We start from the raw sequence: 22054 nt of genomic DNA on the forward strand, positions 1-22054 counted from the left end.
AAGCATCCTTCCGGGGTCACATTCTAAGTTCAGGCCCCGGCTTTTATCTCTGTGGCTCTCAGCTGATGCTCCCTGCCCCCGTGGGCAGGGTCCTCAGAGCAGAGAAAAGGCGGTCTGTCCCGGTGGTAAAGGTATGAACACTGCTAAGAGAATAAGGTGGCCGGTGCCGGAGAGGCAGGGTGATCGGAGAGGGCTTGGGTCCCCCCGTTCCCCCGTCCCCTTCCTGATACTTCACTAGAGCAGCGATAGTCGTTCTTCAGAGGGAGCCTTTGAAGTGTGAATCTGACACATTAGTTATAATTTTAATATAACAAATGTTATTAGAAGCAGCAATTCAAAACCATAAATCTTTCTGAAGGTGCACAGGGTTATAAGGTCAGTTGGCAGTAATGCAGCTATTGCCAGGTAGGAATGAAACGCTGGGGCCCGGAGTCAGGGTGGCCTTGCCAGGCCTCACGCTGACCTCCCAGTAGGGAAGACCCTGTCTCCCTCCTCCCCCCCTTCCAGGCCAGAGCCTCCGGAGCTTGAGGAGAGGCGGCACAGGGGCACCGACGGGCCGCATTCGTCCCGCACCTTCTCAGAAGCCCGGGAGCAGAGCTGGGAGGTGGTTGTGCTCGGGCCAGGCAGGAAGCCAGAGACTGGCTCTCAGTCCCACCCCTGGGCTGAGCGGGGGCTGGCTTCTCAGCTTCCCTTCCACCCGGCCCCGTCAGGGAGCATCAGTGGCACCAGTGGTGGGGCTGAGATGGGGGCAAGCTGGGCCCAACCAGCCGTCCCTGCCTGGACCAGGCTGGGAAGCAGAGGAGTGGGGCTGCACTGCAGGTGAGGGCCCGCCTGAAAGGCACTGCTGGGGCCGGGGTCTGAGGCAAGGGGCATCTGAGCGCTCTCAGCGCCCCCCACCCCAAAAGCCCGCAGATGGGGGGTGGCCTAATGATGGAAAAACCAGCTCCAGGCCTGCAGCTGCCCCCTCACTGTTCATCCCCCTTCGCCTTGCAGCTGGCAGCCTCTAAAACCCAGCCAAGCCGGAGGCCGCGGCAGCAGTTGGCAAGGCTGGCCCCCATCTGGCGCATCCCTCACCCCAGTCAAGGCACTTCTTTCCAATCAAGTGAGTCAGTTTCTAATGCCTCCGGAAGCAGCAAAAATGAGGGGTCTCCTTCCCCTCCCATTTTTGATCTCCCTCCAGATGGGTCTGAGTTTTAACATTGGTTCTAAGAACTCTGTACTCCCACTGACAAAAGGCTTCCCTTTTTTTGAGGAGATGTAATGACTCAGGCCCTTAAAAAAAAAAATCCCAACCTGCCCCCCCAAAGTGATTGTCAGTTTCAGAGCTAGGCAGGGGGGACGGAAGAAGGTGTGAGTCCCCCGCTTCCCTCTCGGGCCCAAGGTGGTTCACCGGCCCAAGGTGGACTTTCACATTTCATCGCAGCATGTGGCGCCCATAAGAGGGCCCCGGAAAAGCCAAGGGCAGGAGCCAGGCTGGCACTCAAAGGGATGTGTGGCTGTGTGTGTGGTATGTGGACACATGGAGGCTGGGACCCATGTGTGTGCCTGGAGGTGAGAGTGCGCACACAGATGGAAGCGCTGTGCGTGTGTGCGTGCGCGTACACGCGCCCTTGGGCTGTGTTGGGTGGGAGGCAGAGGAGACAGTCCAAGATGCAGCAAGCAGGACACGGCTACCTCCTCCTCATGCCTCCTGCCTGCAAGGCCAGGCCCCGCTCCACGGCAACAGAGAGGGAATGTGACCCGAGAAGGGAAAACGGGGTTCTCGGAAGCCGACACCGCAGCCTGCACCCTCTGCCTTCCGAAGCAGAGACCCAGCCCCCTCCTCCTTGGATCCTGAGAGTCACAGGGTCTCTGCCCCGCAGGCTTCCCAGAGGCGTTCTCCCACCCTCACCACCTCCTCCCGGGACAGGAGGAGGGGTGGGAACGGGGGAGAGGAGCTCCACAAGGCCTCTTCTTACCCACCTTCACCCCGTCTTTCTCAAAGACTTTGTCTTCCTAGAGCGGTCCCGGGATGGGTCAGGTGTGAAGGACGTCCAGGGGAGGGCTGGGTGTGCAAATGCACACACCCAAAAGGGGAAAGGGAGGGGACACACTGGGGACGAAGACTCAGGCCTCCGCGGAGTCAGGAGGGATGCTAACTCAGAGGGGCAGGTGAACAGCTGGAGGGAACATGTGGAGACAGCCGGCGGGACCGCAGAGACACGGGGCGAGGGGGCGGTGGGCCTGAGGGCCCGGAGCAGGCCGGGACAGCAGAGGCACAGGCGGGCAGGCGGGGCTCGGCCGGGCCCTCCAGCTGTCTTGCGTCCCTCCCTCCTGCAGCCGGGGGAGGGCCGAGGGGCCTGTGGCTCCCACCGCCTCTCCTTTGGTTTCCGGGGCTCCGGGCCTCCTCGGGGGGCTGCTCAGTAAGGGGTGGTCCCTTCCCACTCCACCAGGTACTGCACCTTGCCCTCTGGCGTGACCCTCCGCGCCAGCACCTGGTACTTCTCCCCACAGGCCAGCCGCCCCGCTGCGCCGAAATAGTTGGTGATGGATGACTTGAGGTGGGACAAGGATGAGTCGTCCTCACTGATGCTGTCGAACGTGTGGCTGTCGACGCCCTCGTCCGGCCGCTCGGGGCCCGAGGCCGCCTCCGCGCTGCTGTCCGAGGCGCAGCGTCCGCCGGGCTCCGCTGCCCGGCGCTTGGCCCGCAGCGGCACGTACGCTTTGGCTGCCAGCTTCCGCTTGCGGCTGCCCACCGTCCGTCTGCGCGGGGAGGGGGCGAGGCGGGGAGGATGGGAATGAGATGCGCTCACCCCCACCAGTCCCGTCCCTGAGCTCCGCCGGCCCCAGGCAGCTCACGGAATCCTCACGGCAGCCCTGAGGAGACCCCAGACGGGGAGAGAGCCAGCCGGGAGTGGCGGAGCCGGGACCCAAGCCTAGCTGCGTCCATCTCCAGAGCCTCGCTCTTTTATACTGAGCTCAGCGCTGCCTGAGTCCAAGAAACAAACATGTCTCCACCCACCCACCCTCCCAAAAGGGAAGAGGGGAGAGAAAATAAGAGGTCCGTGTTCACAGACACTTAGAAACCCAGATCCAAAGCGCTAGTAAGAGCCTAAGGAACAGGGGAAGGGCATGGACACACAGAGGCGGCAGCAGAGAACGACCCCCAGAGGTGTTTGGAGATGACAGGCTTCGGAGGGCGTGGCGCTTTTAATCCCCTCCTGCAGGTGCCAGGAGTGCCCTGGATACAGGTGAAGGGGCCTCGGCTGAGAGCTGGCCCGCGCACTTGGCAGCACCCCTGCCCTTTGCGGCTGAGGACCTGCTGCAGTGAAGCACGCGGTACCCTTTGCGAGGCTTCTGGAGACTTCTGTCCCCTCTCCCAGTCCTTACACTTTGCAGGAAACCATTTCCCCTCTCTGTCAGGCTCTGCTCCTTCAAGAAAGACCCCCAGCAGACAGTTCAGACAGCCAGGAACCATGGCTGGGGACCTTGCAGGCAGAGGCACAGACATCACAAAATCCTGGCACATGTTGGCCAGACCCTGAGAACGACAGAACCCGGATCTGAAACTGCCCAGCGAGAGGCGTCACACACGCAGCAGCAGGTGAAGAGGGAAGCAGACCCCGACGCCCACACGACAGGAGCCCAGGGTGAGCCCCTCGTCACAGGTGCGGGTAGGGGTGCCGGCGGTGCTGGGAAGCTCACCTGGAGTCGTACGAGAGGCTGGTGGAAGCAGAGCCAGAGGTGCTGGCGGCATCGGTGGAGTCCACGTCCGAGAAGAAGGTCTGGCCTGAGCTGGCGCTGAGGGGGAGGAGGGGTGAGCCTGCTGCCAGCCCTCAGGGCCCCAAGGCTTTCCCGGGCATCTCTGGCCCCTGTCCGGCACCCTTCCTCTCGGCCAAGCCCCTTCCCGCCAAGCTGCCCGCCACCACAGTGGCGGGCACACCTCCTCTGCCATCCACTGCCTGCCCACCAAGCCTTCAAAGCCCCAGAGGCCACAGAGGCCTTCCCTGACCACCTCCCCGGTCGGCAACACAACACTGTGACGAGAGACGATAAAGAGCATTCTGAGTCTCCTAACAGCCAAGCAGCGGCGGCTCAGGGAGGTTAGAGAACTTTGCCAAAGTCACACAGCTGGCAGCTGGCAAGTAAGGCCTGGGGCCCAGGCCTCACTGACCGAAGTCCTTGCCCCCCTCTTCATGCCTACAGGAGAGCCCGAGATGACCTTCAGTATTCAGGAGAATAAAACCCTGGATGCGGTCCCACCCATCGGGGCACCAAGGACGAGGTGCTGTGGGGCAGAGGGAGCATCGCCAGCACCCGGGGAGGGGCAGGGGTGGCTCCCCAGAGGACCGTGAATGTGGGGTGACCACAGCAAGTCTGGCTCCAGGTGTGAAGCAGCAGGGAGAGCGGGGTAGGAGGTGTAGGGAGGGCTGGGGTTGGGAGGCTATCCCCAGGAGCCCCTCAGGCCTCCGGGGGTGGGGGGGTGGGCGTGAGGTGTCAGGCTGAAAGCCCTGATGCAGAAAGACCCTTCAGGCAGCCTTCTGCAGTGTAGAGCCTTTAACTCAGCGACCCCAGGAGAGTGTCCCCATGCTCCAAGGCTCTGTGTTGGCCCCTGCAGGGCTGGGGGAACAGGGGGCATCCGTCTCCCTGCTCGGTCCTACTCCCGTTTCCAGAGCAGCCCTCTCTGCTGGGCCCCTCACTGTTACCTTTTTAAACTCTGGATCTCGTCCAGCGTGAAGTCAAATATGCTGGCCAGGTGGTGATTGGTGCTCCAGGCCGAGGTGAAGTCGCTCTGTGGACACAGGGGGCGTGGTCGGCCGGGAGCAGCAGGCCCCGCCCCCAGCACCCTTCTCTGCGCTGGGCCCCGGGGCCTCCCGAGGGCCACGCCTGCCACTTCCTCTCTCTCCAGTCCTGCCTGGGGAGGCAGGGCACGCCGGGGCTAGTCCTGGCTGGCTCTGTGTCGAGCTGACTGTCCGACCGGCCCATCTGTGGGCTTCAGTTACCTCCACTGCAGAGGTGGGTAACAACCCCTACCGAGTTTGACTCCCAGAGGCGTCAGCAGGGCAGAAGGGAATGAGGATTCTGAAAGTCGCTCAGGCGTGTCCGACTCTCTGTGACCCCATGGACTACACATTCCATGGAATTCTCCAGGCCAGAATACTGGCGTGGGTAGCCTTTCCCTTCTCCAGGGGATCTTTCCCAACCCAGGGATCGAACCCAGGTCTCCCACATGGCAGGCGGCTTCTTTACCAGCTGAGGGACTAGGGAAGCCCGAGGATCATGAAAGCGCCTGATAAACGGTCCAGGTGAGATGTGAGGCACTGCTCCTATAACTGCCCACAGCGAGAGCCCCAGTGTGGACGCAAGAGAGCTCCAGAGCCCTGGTTCTGGGCTGGGCTCTGCCACCGCCTGGGGTGTGACCTCAGCAGAGTCACTGCTCTCCGGGGCCTCAGTTTCTCCACCAGGACAGTGGGGCAAGGCTGCAACCCACCCTGGCCCAGCGCCGCTCTGGGTTCTCAGCAGTACTTGGGGAGACAAAGGAGAAGCCCCTCCTTGTGTAACCAGCTGTCAGAGGGACCAGTTTTCTCCTTTCAGGGCGAGTCTCTGGGTCTGGGAGATCCCTAGTGGGAGTGGCCCCTACGTGTGAAAGTGGAGAGAGAGAAAACGAGCAACTAACACTGGGGATAGCGTCTTCCAGCAAAAACTTTGATCTTTTTCTTCTATAAACTCGCCTTTTCTGCTGCTGGAACTCATGAGGCAGCAAACTGTGGAGACAGAAAGAAGAGAAGGCGGCCCGGTCAGAGCCCAAAGGCCCCGGGAGGTGTGGGGTCAGTGCGGGCACAGGCTGTCCTTCCCGGGGAGCCCCAGGGAAGTGGGGGCCGCAGGGGCTGCAGGCGTGGGAGGTGGAGGCAGGTGTGGCAGCACCTCTCCTCACCCAGGCTTCCAGGAGCTCTGCACCCCCACCCCCCAATGCCCCGGAAGGGGGGCTGCTGCTGCTAAGTCACTGCAGTCGTGTCCGACTCTTGGTGACTTCATGGACCGTAGCCCGCCAGGCTCCTCTGTCCATGGGGATTCTCCAGGCAAGAATACTGAAGTGGAGTGGGTAGACATGCCCTCCTCCAGGGGATCTTTCCCGATCCAGGGATCAAACCCACATCACTTGTGTCTCTGTGTTGGCAGGCAGGTTCTTTACCACTAGCACCACCTGGGAAGAAGCCAGGAGCGCTAGGGACCCCTTCCCCACTCTCACTGCCCTTCACCTCGCTGCCTTGGCCCTAAGCCAGCAAGACTGGGTCCCAGCTTCCCCTCCGAGCAAGGCCACGGAGGGGCTGTGGTGGAGGCAGTGGGGCCTGGGTCAGGCCCCAGCCTAGCCACGGACCGGCCCACGAGGGCGCCTCCAGCTGGGACTAACTGGCGGGAGTCCTGCCTTGCTCCCTCGGATGTCACCGCACAGCCGATGGGAGGGGGCTGGCGCTTGAGCGGGGCACATAGAGCCCAAGGCCGGCCGCGGCCCCGCCCCGGGGTCCCGGGCACTGACCCGGGCTTGCTCTTCCCTCTCCTCCGCAGCTCGGAGGCGGCGCCGTGCTCCGCGGGCGCCAGGCCCTTGTCGGGCAGCAGCTTCCCGGGCGGGTTGGGCGGGACGCGGATGCGCAGGCGGAAGATGCACTTCTTCTTCTTGATCTCCTTGCCGCAGAGGAACCTGGGGGTGGGCAGGGAGAGGAGAAAGCTCTGGAGCCTGTCCGTCCATCCTCCTGGGGAGGAGAGCCAAGTGTTAAACACCTCCCTCTCTGCCTCCCCGGACCCAGCGCTAAAATCCAGGGCGGCCCGTGGAGACACTGAGTCCGCAAGGCCTGCGGGATCGGGGGCTCAGGTGGCTCCTCCCTGTCCTTCCTCATCTGGGCGTGGCGCTCGTCTCCCCTTACTTCTCTGCCTCAAGCAGCCCCCGAGACTTCTGCCTGCAGGACGGACGGCCTCCCTCCGCTCCCAGGGGACCCCTATGGTGGCAACACAGGGTTCCACAGCCCTGGAATCCGGACAGCTTCTGCAGGCAGTGCCCTCACCCTTTCGTGATGGGCTGAGCTGCCTGGGGACCTCAGAGGGGCCTCGCTGCAGTCTACCCCCAGGAGACTGTCCATGGAGACGGCAGGAGGCCCCATGCACTCAAGCGTAGGTAGGGCTGTGTCCGGGCCCCAGAGCAGAAGATAGAAGACAGAGTGGATAACCCTCTCTAGAGAGGCCTGGGGAGGTCTCACAGCAGTCAGGGACCGTGTCTTATTCGCTGTGGCCTCAGCACCTACACAGGGCTGACAGTTCAACAGACAGTCGCTGATGGAGCAAATGAATGAAAGGGACTGAAGAGCATCTGGGGTGAGGGGTGTGAGCAAAAGACTAGGGAGGGAAGCAAACGGTTGAGAGTGGGTGGCACTCGGAGGAAATCACGCACAGGGTCCGTGGTGGAAGGTGTGGGCAGGATCTGATCATGCGGGGCCCAGACTGCCGAGGTAAGGAGCTTGGGCACTCCCTGGGGCAGGGACGTGTGTCCCAAGAAGAACTCAACAGTCCAGGTTGGAAGACACGGGCTGGGAACAGTTAGGAGGCTGCAGCCCACCCGAGACGATGAACCATGGCCTCAGGGCCTGGCCCAGAACCCCAGATGGCTAAAGCGGGGGCGGGGCAGCCCCCTATGGAGCTGAACCCAGCAGCAAAAAGGGTCAGGCTGCTGGAGTGGTCAGGGGAGGCATCCCAAAGAAGATGAGTGAGTGCTCCCTGGATCTTGAAGGATGGGTGATGCAGCCACAGAGAAGCAGAGGGAGGCCCAGATGGGAGCACAGCTGGTACGAAGGTCACGAGACAGGAGGACACTGGAAACACTTGGAATGCAGCCCATCGGTTCCCACCCCCGCCCCAACCCCACGCCAGCACTCTGTCCTTCCCCGTACGCACCGGCTCTTGTAACTGTTCAGTGCATTGAGGAGATGTGGGCCTCGGTCCGTCACAGGGGTGCTGGTGAGCTACGGGGGAGCAGGACAGTCAGGCCCGGCACGTGGCCTCCGAGAAGGCCTCAGTCCCGTCCCCTCCTTCCCCTCAAGCCCCAGATGCTCTGAGTCCTCCAGGTGAGGACCACTGACTTGTTCCATGATCTGACAAGTCTTTTCACCTCTCTGACCTCACATCCCCATCTGTAGATGAGGAGAATAACTCCTGTCATAAATGTATCAAGAGCTTTGAAAATGTCCCTGCCCTTGACCCAATAATGGTGCTTCATGGATCCTATCATACATACATGACACACCAACAAAGTTTTATATACAAAAAAGCTCACTGCAGCATGTTCCTAATGATGGGGAAATATGAAAAATGTGGGGAAGAAAACTACATGCCCAGCAGGACAGAGACAAGTAAGTAAACCATGGAGAGAGCCAGTGCAGCCGTGGAAAATGGTGACAAAAACTTTCATGATTCGGACAAGTACTTACGATACAATGAAAGCTGAGAAGGGGACTTGAACTTGTGTATGAGTCTGCTTTATATCCAGGTTTATTTATTTTTTAGACTGTACGCGTAAGTGACGTATTTTGTCTCTCTCTGCCTGCCTGACTTCGCTTAGGGCGATATTCCCTGGGTCCATTCATGTTGCACTGTGCTTGGGAATATTTCCATTCTCTTGTATATTTACACGTCTTCTTACACCAGTCATCCGTTGGTGGGCACTTGGGTTGGGTCTTGGTCATTGTGGATAGTGCTGCTATGACCACTGGGGCACATGTATCTTTTAAACTTAAGAGTTTTCATCTTTTCTGAATATATGCCCAGGAGTGGGATTGCTGGATCATATGGCAGCTCTATTTTTAGCTTTTAAAGGAACTTCCATACTGTTTTCCACAGTGGCTGCACAAGTTTACATTCCCACAAACTTATGGTTGGGCTGCCCAGGTGGCACCAGTGGTAAAGAAACCTCCTGCCAACGCAGCAGACGTGAGAGTTCAATCCCTGGGTTGGGTATATCCCTTGGAGGAGCGCATGGCAGCCCACTCCAGTATCCTTGCCTGGAGAATCCCATGGACAGAGAAGCCTGGTGGGCTACAGTCCACAGGGTTGCCAAGAGTCAGACACGACCGCACGACTTAGCATGCATGCATGCAAACTTACGGTTACCAAAGAGGAAAAGGATGTGGGAGGGACAAACTAGGGTACTGGATTAAGAGATACATATTACTATATATAAAGCAGATAAGCAACAAGGATTTGCTGTGCAGCACAAGGAACTATATTCGATACCCTGTAACGACCTAAAATGGAAAACAATCTGGAAATACATGCATGAATTATGCCTGAGTCACTTTGCTGTCTATACCTGAAACTAATACAATATTTTAAATCAACTCTACTTCAATTAAAAAACTGCCAATACTGTATAATCTCATGTAAAAAGAAAAACAGACGCAGAGGAAAGAACTGAACGCTGCGTGCCTGTGCGCATTAGTAACAGATGTCTCTGAGTGGTGTGATGCAGGCATACGGTTTTCAGTATACGTTCTTATACTTGTTGGTACTTTGAAAATTTTCTACCAGGAACATGTAGGATTTTTTATGTATATAAATCAGAAAAAAAAAACTTGTTAAAAAAAATCAGCTCTATCTATCTTTTAGGGCTTGACATTAATAATATGTATATCATTAATAAATTATCAAACACTGTAAATGAAGATGTTATTACATGACAAACTTCTGCCAAGAATAAAGATTATTTTAAAAAAAATCCCCGTTTCATGAAAGGATTTGGGCAGTCAGTGGAGAAGATCCCTCCCTCTAGATATGGTGGAGACGGTCTGAGGGTGTCACGGAAGGTGGCATGGCCCTATCGGGGAAGTGGTTGGGGAGGCCCTGGCTCAGCTCCAAAGCTGTGCGGTCACCAGCAAGTGGCCCTCCACCTCTGAAATCCTGGAAGTCTCTGGTCTGTTACTTCACTTAGTGACTCCCAGCTCCTGGGACCCCTGGTGAATACCCCTGAGAATTCAGAGTACTCAGAGTATACTCTGAATATGCTCCTATTCAGAGTACAGCCAGCAGGGGGCAGGCCCACTTCACTCTCCATCCTAGCCAGGCATTTGGAGTGGGTCACTGCAGAGAGGCCGTTTCCAGCCAGACTTGACCCCCAGCTCCCTACACTGAGTTGGTGAGGCCCTAAGCCACCTACCACCAAAGCCTGGGTCAGGAAGCCCCTTGCAGGGCCCAGGCTCAGAAGCCTGGACTCAGGGATACAGCAGTTCAAAGACTGGACCTTGGTATCCGCTCAGCAGCCCTCACAGGCAGGCAGTGTTCCCGAAGAGCTGTGCTCAGAGACCCAGACCCTGGTTCTGCACTGTGTGACCCTGGGCACAGCCTTCACCCCTCTGGACTCAGGGCACCCCACTGTGGAAAGGATTCTCTCCATCCTCACAGCCCACGGCCGTGCATACCTTGCCAAGCTGCAGGAGCTCCCAGTGATGGTTAACGAAGGCCAGAATCTCCTCAAAGTCGAAGTACTTCTTCTTGCTCTGCACGCCCAGGTTGTAGAGGGCCAGGTGAACCACATCGACCCTGGGCAAGGGTGCATGGAGGTGGGGCCGGCGTGAGGCGGCAGCCTGGGCAGCCAGGGTTGCAACGCCCTGGATCCAGGCTGAAGGGCAGGGGCGAGGCTGGGACCCGGGGGCTGGAGGCAGAACTGTTCCCGGAGGGACGAGGGAGGGGAGAAGCTGAGAGGGGCCAGGAGGGGTCCTGGGCCAAGCCCCACCCTCTCACCACCGCAGGGGCAGCCTCTCGATGTACTCTGGGCCCTGGTTGCACACGGAGCACAAGAACAGGTAGAACCTGCGGGGGGTGAAAAGGGGCCCAGTGGTAGGAGGGGCTCTGCACCCTTGCCCCCCACCTGCCGTTCACGGTCAGCACTGCCTTCATCCTCTCCAAGGAGGGGACAAACATGGGACAGAACAGGGACCAAGAACTGTTCCCCCACCTCTTCCAACCTCTACCTCAAACCCTTTCCCAAACAGCATTGCCCTGGACTGTGGCTGAGCTCAGAGGCAGCTGAACAAGGCTGGGCTGCAGGGGCCCCCTCTTCCCCTCTGCCTGAGAGAGACAGAGACAGACACACACGTGTGCACACGCACGCACGCACACCTACTTCAGTCACAAACCACATGAGGCACCAACCAAGACACACACAGTGTCTGGTTTGACACACATACACCTTCTACTAGCTTAGCCCCCTTGTTAGAGGCCAAAGCAAGTCATCCACCCCGCTGTGGCTCCTCCAACAATCCTGGGCAGGGGTGGGGCAGGCCTTTGTCCCTCCCGCTTCCCAGACCCTTCAAGGGACTGGGGCTTGGGGAAGGCAGGGCTTTGTCTAAGGTCCCCCGCAAGTCAGTGGAGACGGGGGACGTGGTTCAGCTGGTCCCTCTGCTGGGAAGACCTCCCATCCCTGAGCAGCCTCCGTAGACAGGAGGCTACGCTGTCCCGGAGCCCAGGGTTCTGAGGTCTGGCAGGCAAGCTGAAGCAGTTGCTGCAGCTTCTGCCCCCAGCCCCCACCACAACCCCAAGGCTGAGTCGGACCAGACAAGCACCTACCGGTCACCGAACATCATGGGTTCATTGAGACACTGGGTGCAGGCCTCGTGGAACCACTGTCTGCAGCGGTAACACTGTAGCATCCGCAGGTACCACCTGGAGAGCCAGAGGAGCCAGGGTCAGCCAGGCCCGCACTCCCCGCCAGGAATCGGCCTCAGCAACCTTCCCCAACACCAACTTGCCTCCCAGCGGGGGAAAGGGAAGGGAACTCAGTTACCAAGCCCCGGGCTGTGCCGGGGAGGCCCGAGCAGCAGGACATAACATGGTATCATTTGCTTTCACCAAGTGGTCAAACACAGGCCTCTGTTCCCCTCGTTTTACAGATAGCTTGTTCGAGGTTGCTCAGGAGGCAAGGGGTGGAGAGTGACTCAGATCCTAGCCTCCTGACTTCAGAGCCCATGCTCTTTGTTACACACTGGAACCCCCTTCTCGGGTCTGTGCCCCACACATTGCTTCCCAAACACCACTGATGGGGAAAGCTTTGCTCAGGCCATTTCATGGGAAAATAAAGGCTCCTGTGAGCCCCTCACGTGAGGCTGTATCCATCCTGTTACAATCATTCAACAACTACTCACTGAATAAGAATGAAAACCAAAAAAGTTATTTTCTTAATTAACAATGCTCAGTTCACACCTTGACAGGTGTGGTCCATGGACCACCTGCATCAGAATCACCTGGAGTCTAGGTTAAAATGCAGAAGATTCCTGGACCTGATCCAGATCTACTCAGTCTTTGGGGCAGCTCCTGGGAGATGCATATTTGACAATCACCCGAGCAACTCTGCCCGGCAAGCATCAAGAACCACCGCCTCAGTGCTGCAAAGGTCTCTATAAATATGTCTCCACATACTCCCAAAGGCCCCACAACACCCACAGAAGGTGATGGGGCCAAGGTTATTACTCTCACTTGAGAGATGAAGCACTTCAGCTGACTTGCCCAAATCACCCAGCTAGGTTGTAAGCATGGCCTTCAGACCCCCAGGGCTTGTCCAGAACTGGGGGCTGAGACTCAGGACTCAGGGCGTCCTGTGGGCTGTTCCCTGCGAGCAGAGGTTCCATCTCTCACTCCTGTGGTTCCTCCCACAAGGTTGGTGCAGTCAGCCCAAGGGAACCGGCTCAATCGCCCATGGCTATACGCAGGCCCAGGCCACAAGGAAGAATCAAAGGCGCCTGTTCTATAGTTAGGGTGAGAACCCCCTCCAAGGCATTCTCAAACATGCCCAATCCCTGCCTGCACACCTCCAGGGAAAAGGACCTTCATCTCTCACCAGCAACCTGTTTCACTGCTTCTGATGACGGAAAGGTTTATCCAAACGTCCATGCACCAACAGTAAGAGCTCACATTTATTAAGTGCTTGCCAAGTGCCAGGCACTGTGTGAGCCTTTACACGAATGATCTAAATCACGCTCTACTCACAACCCGCAAGCCACGGGGCAGCTACCACGAGAACAGAGCTCAGGGACAGCACAGCTGTAAGGGGCTGGGAGAATGCGGGCGCTCACGAGCAGGCTGTTAACACTGTTCGATACTTCCTTCTCTTCCATGGAGCCCCGAGAAAACCTCCACCCCCAGCGCCCCCCCTCCCCCTAGTGCTAGCCTCGCGAGCCTGCGGGAGGCTGCGAGCTCCTCTCGGGGGTCTGGCTACCCCAGGCAGCCGCGCCCCTGCCTCCCTGAAGCCCCGCCCACCGGGGAAGACCACGCCCACTGGGGAGGCCCCGCCCCGCCCCGCGGCCTTACTCTCCCGGCCCGCCGCAGTAGCAGTAGCATTGCTGCTGGTTGGTGCGGTGGGGGGAGTCCCACTCGAGCTCCTCGGGCTGGTAGGACAGCACCATCTTCACGGCCTGCAGCGTCCTGGCGATGGCGCCCTTCTTCAGCGCGCCGCCTTTCTGCGGGGAGATGAGGGCCCGAGTCACCCGCCCGGGGTCCCAGTTGGGCCACACGTGGATCCCCATCAAGACTATCAAGGCTAATGCCAGACCAGGTGGGACAAGCGTTTCCAGTGCAGTCAGAAACGCACGGATCCTCTTCTCATCGATCTCAGATCCATGCTCTCTCTCTCTATCCCCAAGGGTCTGCATTTTCAATAGTATTAACAGGAATAAGCAGAACAATAAAAGTCACAAGAGCCAGTATGTATCGACAGTGGGCGCTTGGCGGACTTTTCTGTTACTAGCAAAGCGCTATTTGTTGGGGGCCTCCTACACCTGACACCAAGCCTGTATCCGTTTAGCAGCGGAGGAAACAGGCTCAGGGAGGCTAAGGAACCGGGCCAAGGGCATACAGCCGGTAAGTAGCAGCCACTGTCTGCCTCCAAAGCCAGGCGCTGTGACCAGGAGTCAGGCCTGAGTCCAGAGAGTCTCTGGGCTTCCAGACTGGAGGGAGGGGGGCGGGCAAGGTGGGAATGGAGGGCTCACCCGCACAGCCAGCGCGAAGATGCAGCGTCGGCAGAACCAAGGTGTGAGCAGGGGCCGGTCGGCACTGCCCGCTGTGGGGATGTGGCACTGCTGGTGGTAACCTAGGAGCCGGGCAAAGGAGGGCAGTGAGTGCCCACCAGGGAGCAGCAGCCCCAGGCTGGGGAGGGCGGCAGCGAGTGCTGGGAGCCGTGTGCCTGCCAGCTGCCAGGGTACTTACTGGTTGGCACAGCAGCCAAGCTGGGGTCCAAGCAGGCCACTCAAAGCCAGCATGGGCCCAGTGCGGGAAGCACGCAAGGCCTGACTTCAGCCTCTGTGCTCCGCCTCGTTACCCATCCTCTCCACCCCTCGGAGCTCCAAAGCGCCTAACTTCTCTCACTTTCTAGAAGCCCCGATCACCTCCCTGGGCCCCTATTCCCAGAGACTGGCCCCCTTGTCACTCTGCCCCGCCAAGAGAAAGAGGCCGCCAGCTGAGGCCCCGGGGATCGAGGATCGGGCGCAGAGCGGTCCCGAGCCAGCGGGGCCCCAGGTCTGGCCGCACTCACCCAGGCCGCACTTCCCACAGATGAGGATCTCGTTCAGGGGCCCCGACGTCTTCCCCAGGCAGATGTTGCACTTCGGCTCCTCCCCCGGAACACCGGCTGGAAGAAAGGGGCCCTGCGTGGTCAGCTTGGGTTCATTGGAATGACCACTCCTGGGAATGACCCACGGTCTTAAGACCACAGTCCAGGCGCCGTGCCTCTGGGTCTGAGCGTTGGGCCCCAGAGGCCGACTCACTGAGCCTCTCCAACCACTCTGAGCTGCCTGTGACCAGCACCCCATTCTAAAGATGGGGAAAACTGAGGCTCAGAGCGGTTAAGTCCCTTGCTCAGCTAGAAAGCAGGAGAAGGGGGATTCAAATCCACCGCTGTTTGACATCAACTCGTTTGATTTTTGTTTTGTTTTGGCCACACCTCAAGGCATGCAGGATCTTAGTTCCCCAGCCAAGGATTGAACCCACGTCCCCTGCATTAGAGACCCAGAGTGTTAACCACTGGACCACTGGGGAAGTCCCAAATAATTTTTTTTTTTTTAGTATTTATTTATTTGGATATGCAGGGTCTTAGTTTCAGCATGAAGGATCTTTTAATACTCACTGCGGCAAGGGTTATTTTTTAGCTGAGGCATGTCAGATCCAGTTCCCCAACCAGGGATTGAACCTGCGCCCCCTGCATTGGGAGCACAGAGTCTTAGCCACTGGGCCACCAGAGCAGTCCCCCAGATCATTCATTCTTTTTACAACAGCGTGCTGCCTCTCCTGCTTAATTTAGCTTGATTTGTTACAGTTGTTTATGTTAAATAACTTAACCATTTATTATGGCATAATAATAAAATGTTATAATGAAACTCTGTGTTATCAACAGTCACGAATTCACAGCCAGTCTTGTTTTGACTATATTCCCACCCACTACCCCTCCTGTTTTATTGTGAATCAAGCCCCAAATAGCCAATCATTTTCCATAAATATTTCAGTAGGCATCTCTGAAAGATTACTACTCTCTTAAAAAAAAAGAAAAAAGAACAAGTGCCTCCATGGAACCCAAAGATTAAAAATAATTTCTTAATATCATCAACAAATTCAGCATTCACATTTCTAATTGTCTCAATGGTCCATGACAATTTTGTTTGTTCAATTGCTTTAAATCTACAGGTTCCATCTCTCTTTTTTTTTTCTTTGAAGTTTGATGTTGAAGAATAAACATGTGTTTGTGTGTGAAGTTCATGTGTGTTTCAGTCTCATTAGGCTCCCTGGCGGAGAAGGCAATGGCAGCCCACTCCAGTACTCTTGCCTGGAAACTCCCATGAACGGAGGAGCCTGGTAGGCTGCAGTCCATGGGGTCGCTAAGAGTCAGACACGACTGAGCGACTTCACTTTCACTTTTCACTTTCATGCATTGGAGAAGGAAATGGCAACCCACTCCAGTGTTCTTGCCTGGAGAATCCCAGGGATGGGGAAGCCTGGTGGGCTGCCATCTATGGGGTCGCACCGAGTCGGACACGACCGAAGTGACTTAGCAGTAGCAGCAGCAGGCTTCCCTGGTGGTTCAGTGGGTAAAGCGTCTGCCTACAATGCGGGAGACCCAGGTTCGATCCCTGGGTCGGGAAGATCCCCTGGAGAAGGAAATGGCAACCCACTCCAGTACTCTTGCCTGGAAAATCCCATGGACTGAGAAGCCTGGTAGGCTACAGTCAATGGGGTCGCAAAGAGTCGGACACGACTGAGCGACTTTCCTTTCCCTCAGCAGATGGAAAGTTCGGTAGATGGAAAGGACAGAAAAGGTTATCTGTTCATCTGTGTCCCCAGGACCTCTGGTCGGTGTGGCACATCACACATGTTCAAAACATGTTTGTTGAATAAATGGTCTCTTGCCTCTTATTCCTGAATATGACCCCAGGAAAATAAAGCAGTTACTTAAAAAATGAAAAGTTTGAATCTCAGGAATTCATGTAAAATCACATTCATATGATTAGAAAAGGAAATAAAAATAGGTTGGCTTATTATAGTAATTGTGTTACTTTCCATTCTTTTACTACTTATTAGATACTAAATGACCGTCCGCCAGTTGACAGCAGTTATATTTCTTAAGAGTACCAAGAGCACCGTGGTCTCGGCAAGTCTCCACTGGCTTAATGAAGCCATGGATCAGGACCCGCAGAAGGCTCAGCCTTGTGCTCCCATCCTGGGTGAAAGCAGAGGGCCCCTGTCCTCCGTGAGGAGCAGTGATCTGGGAGCCATGTAGCTCCTCCGCTGAGCACTGCAGCACCTTCTTGGTGCCTGGCACACAGCGGGCCTTCCATTCACGGTTTGCTAAGGTGAACTGTCTTTCCTCATCAGCTGGCTCCTTCTGCTTTCGATAAGAAGGTAGCCCAGGAGAGGAGACCCTCATTGCTTTGGATCTTGAAATAGTACATTTAGGGTGAGAAGAGCCTGGAGAAGCATCAGCCTGCATTAGCCACAACATCTTGGAGAAGAAGGCAGCCTGGAAACTCTGCTAACTGGCTGGGTCCTGTGGTCTCTGCTTGGCAAGCTCCTGATATCATCTGTTATGGTAACGGATTCTTCAGAAACTGACTCCCTGCAACTCAACAGCACTGGTGGTGGTGTAGTTGCTAAGTCGTGTCTGACTCTGAGACCCCAGGGACTGCAGCCCGCCAGGCTCCTCTGTCCATGGGATTTCCCAGGCAAGAACACCGGAGGGGGCTGCCATTCCCTTCTCCAGGGGACCATCCTGACCCAGGGATCAAACGCGTGTGGCCAGTGTCTCCTGCATTGCAAATGGGTTCCTTACTGCTGAGCCATCAGGGAAGCCTGGTACAAGGACCAGGTCTTGTTTAAGGCGGGCTCCAAAACCTGCCTCTTCCTCACAGACCACCATGTCAGTCCTCCTGTTAGAGCGTAAATGGCAAAAAGGTCTGTTCTCACATGGTAACTCACTGGGAGCGGCTGCCTGGCGCTCCATGTTGAAAATGAGTGTTGTGATTGATCAGTGATGTCTGTCATGCACATGGCAGGGGAAAATGCTGGCAAGAATGCCCCCAGTTTGTCATCTCTGTAAGACAGTGTCAGCCCTCTGAGGGCAGGGGTGAAACCCAACCCAGCTCCCTTTCAGCCCTGGAAACGGGCCCAGCTCCATCCTACTACGTCATCATCACGCTGCCTGCTCCAGGCTTGGTGGGTCTCTCCCCCACGGAGACAGCTGCCTCCTAGTTTTTTAACATGCTGATAGAGGACACTGTGCTTACACCGAAAGGTTTCAATTCCGATTGCCTGGGCCTCTTCTGTTCCTAGCCCCAGAGGGACCCAGAGCTTTGGGCAGCCGGGAAATACACACAGGCCTGGGACCCAACCCTGCTCTCCCACCCCTCCTCAAGCTGCCTTCTCCATCCACCTGCCTCCCGCATGAGGGATGAATGCTCAAGAGGGTGACAGGTGTCATAAATGAGTTCTCGTATAAACGTACAACTGGTAATCTCCAAGGACACGGCCAGATGCTGGAAGTTAAGAGACAGAAGGAGAGAAGGAAGAAAATGGAGGCAGAAGAGGCGAGTGGACCGGGGTGGGGCAGGGGTGAGGGGTCACAGGATACTCACCATGCTGTATGTCTTTCCATAAGACCCAGTATTTGGAATTATCTTCAAAAGTTACGAGGCAGCTCTGCTTAGAACTGCTGACCTGGAGCAGAGAGAGGGAGGAGCAGGGTGAGACAGTAGGTGGGGAAAGCCACTGGAACACCGTCTTCCTCTCCCATCTCTGCCCCCACAGGACACAGAGCTCAGACTCCCTCCTTGTGCTCCAAGAATCCGCCTGCAATGCAGGAGACCTGGGTTCGTTCGATCCCTGGGTTGGGAAGAGCCTGTGGAGGAGGGCCTGGCAACCCACTCCAGTATTCTGGCCTAGAGAATTCTATGGACTGGAATAGTCCATGGGGTCACAAAGAATCACTCTGTGCTCCAAAAAGTAGAGCCAGGCCAGAAGGAGAATGGCGGTCCTGAAGGCTGTGCACACCCACTCCCTGGAGTTGGGCATCGAGATGCTCGGTGACGGCAACTTGGTGGGAATACCGAGGCCAAATGATCTCTCCAGCCTGATTTCGTTTTGTTTTGTCGGCTCACAGAGCACTTGTCTAAAGATGTCCTTAGGTGCCCTAAGGATGGCACCTGCTTTTGCAGGCTCTGCCTCCTTCCACTTTCAGCTTCGGAGCAGGAGGGCGCAGCAGGAATCTGCCAGCAATCTCCCATCCTCCAGCCCTGGTCTGAGGCTGGGACCAGGGATGAGCAGAGAGATGCTAAGCCTGGGGAACTGGGGCCAGGGAGGAAGGGTTTACCCTCTTGATCTTCCCAAGATAATACAGTCCATCTGTCCACCGGCACAGCACATACTGGCCCTCCGTCAGCTTGGACATCAGGTCTTTGAAGTTGCTCTTGGCTTTTGCCAGGGACCCCTTGTTAGGGAGGTGGCTGTTGGCACCATAGGAGTCCCGAGTCCCTGGGTCCAGAGCTCGATTCTCCATCAGCTTCCACTGACACTGGAAGAGAAAGGAACAGGATTCTTACTCCTTCCTTCAGGAGAGAGGGGAGGAAGGAAAGCAGCAACCATTCATGTAACCTGTGCGGTGCCAGATGCTTTTATCATCTCACTGGATGTTACTCCCATTTTACTGGATGTTATTCCCATTTTACAGGTCAGGAAACTGAAGTCTGGCAAGGGCAAGTGGCTCTGGGTTCAGAGGCAGAGCCATGGTCCTTAACCAGGTGAGCCGATTCTATACTCTGCATTTGCCCCACCCCTACCATGCAGCCTTGTACAGAGAATGACTCTCAACCAACCACAGAGCAAAATCCTCCTGCCCAGGTGTGTATGGGGGGATCTGAACCATACCCCTTGGCTTTGGAGCCAGTGGTTTTATCCCTAAAGCAAACATACCCCATGTTTTCTGAGTGGAGGGCCTTCTCCAGGAGAGCAGTGGGAGGTTTTCAGACCCCTGCTCCCTCCTCTGAGAGCTAGCTGGAGAAAACTCACCTAGAAAGGAAAACTGGTGGCTTATGAACTGGTATAGACTTGGCCATCTGTGTCTTCTGTAATCTCCTTTGCTGTTCTCAGTTATGGGATGATTTAATGGAAACCAATTCTGGGACATTTAAACTCACTTATGCTTTTACTCAGACGCAAATTGGCTCCAAGCAGTGAAGTCATCGCCATGCCAACCTCTCTACATCTGTCTCTCACCATCCTATGAAGCCTACTGCTCCTGGTGCTTTCCCACTTCCTGCTAACGGTACTACTCTGCTCCCCAGAACACCCCAGCATCTTTGACTTCTCCAACCGATGAGTTGCCACAAGTAGCCAACTTCAAGCACAGTGATTTCTGGCTTCCTCTTGTCCATCTCCCTGGCCTGGTCTGAGTTCAGGCCTCATCTTGCCTGGGGCATTCATTCATTCATTCAATAACTGTTTCATGCTCACTCAGCTGCTGGGCACCTGGGATGCAGAATGGTACCACCTAGGCACAGCGCTAAACAGGCCACTCCCTGTCTTCCTGCCTCCCCACCAGACTCCTCTCCAGGGCCAACAATTTCCCATCTTCTTCTTCTCCCAGAAACCTTCTGTGGTTCCCCAAAGCCTTCAGTGGCATTCAAAGTCCCCCACCCCAAGGCCCTCTCCTCCTCAATCTGGGCTCACCTGGCTCCAGGCGGCTCCACACACTCTCCACTAAGCACAGCCCCCTCTGTTCCCTGCACCCACTATTCCAGTCCCCTCCTTCTCTGTCCAGGCGCTGGGCACCTGGTGTTATGATTACCTGTAGATTACAGGGAGACAGTCGTGTGTGTGTTTCCGTGTGAGTGCGTGTGTGCTCCTGTGAGGCGGTGTTTGATGTCTACAGCTCTGTGGCGGTGAGTAAAGGAAGCGGAGCACATGTGTGTGCATGTTAAGGGCCCCGGGGCACGCAGGGCATTGCTGGGGTCTTCACTCTCCAGATGGTGGCGCGGCCGCATCCTCTTCCCTCCCCCCGCCCAACTCCTCCCTCCTCTCCAGGGCACGGCGCACAGGCGCCGGGCAGGGTGTGCGGTCCAAATCTCTGCCTTCTCCCTGCCACCTGGCTGCCGAGCGCTGCAAGGTCCTGCCCCGCCGGGCCTGGCCCGGGCCCGCGGCAGGTTCACAAACTGACACTTCCTCCCCCGCCGCGCCGTTGGGAGCAGGCCCAGTCGCCGCACCCCCCTCCCTGACCGGGCGGGGGCCCTCGGGTGGCGGGCCCCCCCCTCCACCCGCGCCTTCATCCTCCCGGAGCGGCCCCCGCGGGCTGTGATTGGCTGATTCAAACCCATCTGCAAAGAAATGCCTGTTTGCGGGTTCTCGTCGGCGTCCAGTTCAAATCCGCGGCCCCCGGAGCGCGGGGCCGGGCGGGGGCAGGAAGCAAGGATGATTCATGCGCCGGGGCCTCTCCCAGGGCGGCCGTTGGCTTTTTAAAAAGGGTGTTCGGGAGGGGAAAACGCTTGCAGAAGGACCCCCCTTCGGGTTCAAGCGCTCCGATCTTCAATCGCTCCGACGCCAGGCCTCCCCCCATCCCCATCCTGCTGCAGCCTGACTTCGGACGTGAGCAAAATCCCAAACGGCCCCATCGGTCTCCAGGCCCGTCCCCCCACCAAACAGGAAAAGTAAAGATTAGGGGCACGGGAACAGCGACCTGTCACACACGCCCCCCCCACCAGAGGCTCGGGAACCCGGGCGGGGCTCCCGCCGCCCCGCAGACACCGTTCACCCCTCTCCACCACCCCGCGCCCCCACCCCCGGCGAGCATCTCCCCAGGACTCCAAACCCCCTCCCGGCCCCGAGGCGTTTGCCCCGCCAAAGTCCAGGGAAACTTCCAAAAGAGGGATGACTGCGGCGAGAGGCGAGAGTGGCGAGGAGTCCCCGGCCCGGGCCGGCCGCCTGCAGCGCTGAACTTACCGCGAGGCTGCGTGTCCGCCGGTCCCACTTGGAGTCTGGCCACCAGGCGCATCGGCGGCGGAGGCGGCTGCGCTCGGCCCGCGGCTGCCCGGCCGAGTGTCCGCCCGTGGGGCCGGGGTCGGGGTCTCGGCGGGGGCGGGGCGGGGCGGGGGCGCCGGGGGGAGGAGGGGGGCCGGAGGAGGAGGAGGGAGGGGCCCGGGCGCTCAGGAAGGGGCCCCCCGGGCGCGGGGCGCCATCTTTTTCGCGTTTTCCCGCGAATTATTGACGTCCCGCTTATGTAATTAGCGGGGGCCGCGCCGGCCTCGCCATTGGAGCCCGCGGTCGCGGGGCCCCGCCGCACCGCCCGCCCGCCGGCTCGCCCGCCCCCGCCCCCGGGCCGCCCCCGCGCCGCGCCCCGGCCCCCGCCCCCGCGCCCGCGGGCGCGCATCCTCCGCCACCGCGCGCCCGGCGCAGACACGCGGCGCGGGCGCACACGGACGCGGGGCCCCGGCACGGCCCCTCGGCGGCGGCGCGCGCGCGGCGCCCGGGCCGGCACACACTTGTCGAGGAAACCCAGCTCTGCGCGCCGGGC

General features: G+C 57.9%; 1 protein-coding gene across 4 annotated transcripts; it reads right to left on the reverse strand.

Moving 5' to 3' along the window:
- PHF19 (PHD finger protein 19) lies at positions 1458-21820 on the reverse strand. Of its 4 annotated transcripts, XM_018052705.1 has the most exons (16): positions 21484-21617; positions 19462-19557; positions 18863-19063; positions 18129-18210; positions 14543-14638; positions 14001-14101; positions 13324-13472; positions 11587-11682; positions 10762-10830; positions 10440-10560; positions 7924-7991; positions 6518-6679; positions 5657-5744; positions 4686-4771; positions 3685-3780; positions 1816-2742 (listed from the first exon to the last, which is right to left on the reverse strand). In XM_018052705.1, exons 3-16 carry the CDS (start codon positions 19046-19048, stop codon positions 2400-2402), a joined length of 1743 nt encoding a protein of 580 aa, XP_017908194.1. In that variant the 5' UTR covers positions 19049-19063; positions 19462-19557; positions 21484-21617; the 3' UTR covers positions 1816-2399. The 4 variants fall into 4 exon arrangements, with proteins under 4 accessions (XP_017908191.1, XP_017908192.1, XP_017908194.1 ...); XM_018052702.1 differs by lacking the exon at positions 19462-19557 and having other exon boundaries at positions 1458-2742; positions 21484-21720; XM_018052704.1 differs by lacking the exon at positions 19462-19557 and having other exon boundaries at positions 2400-2742; positions 13324-13468; positions 21484-21818.

This window comes from Capra hircus, chromosome 8 (genome assembly GCF_001704415.2).
Source record: "Capra hircus breed San Clemente chromosome 8, ASM170441v1, whole genome shotgun sequence".
Lineage (NCBI taxonomy): Eukaryota > Metazoa > Chordata > Mammalia > Artiodactyla > Bovidae > Capra > Capra hircus.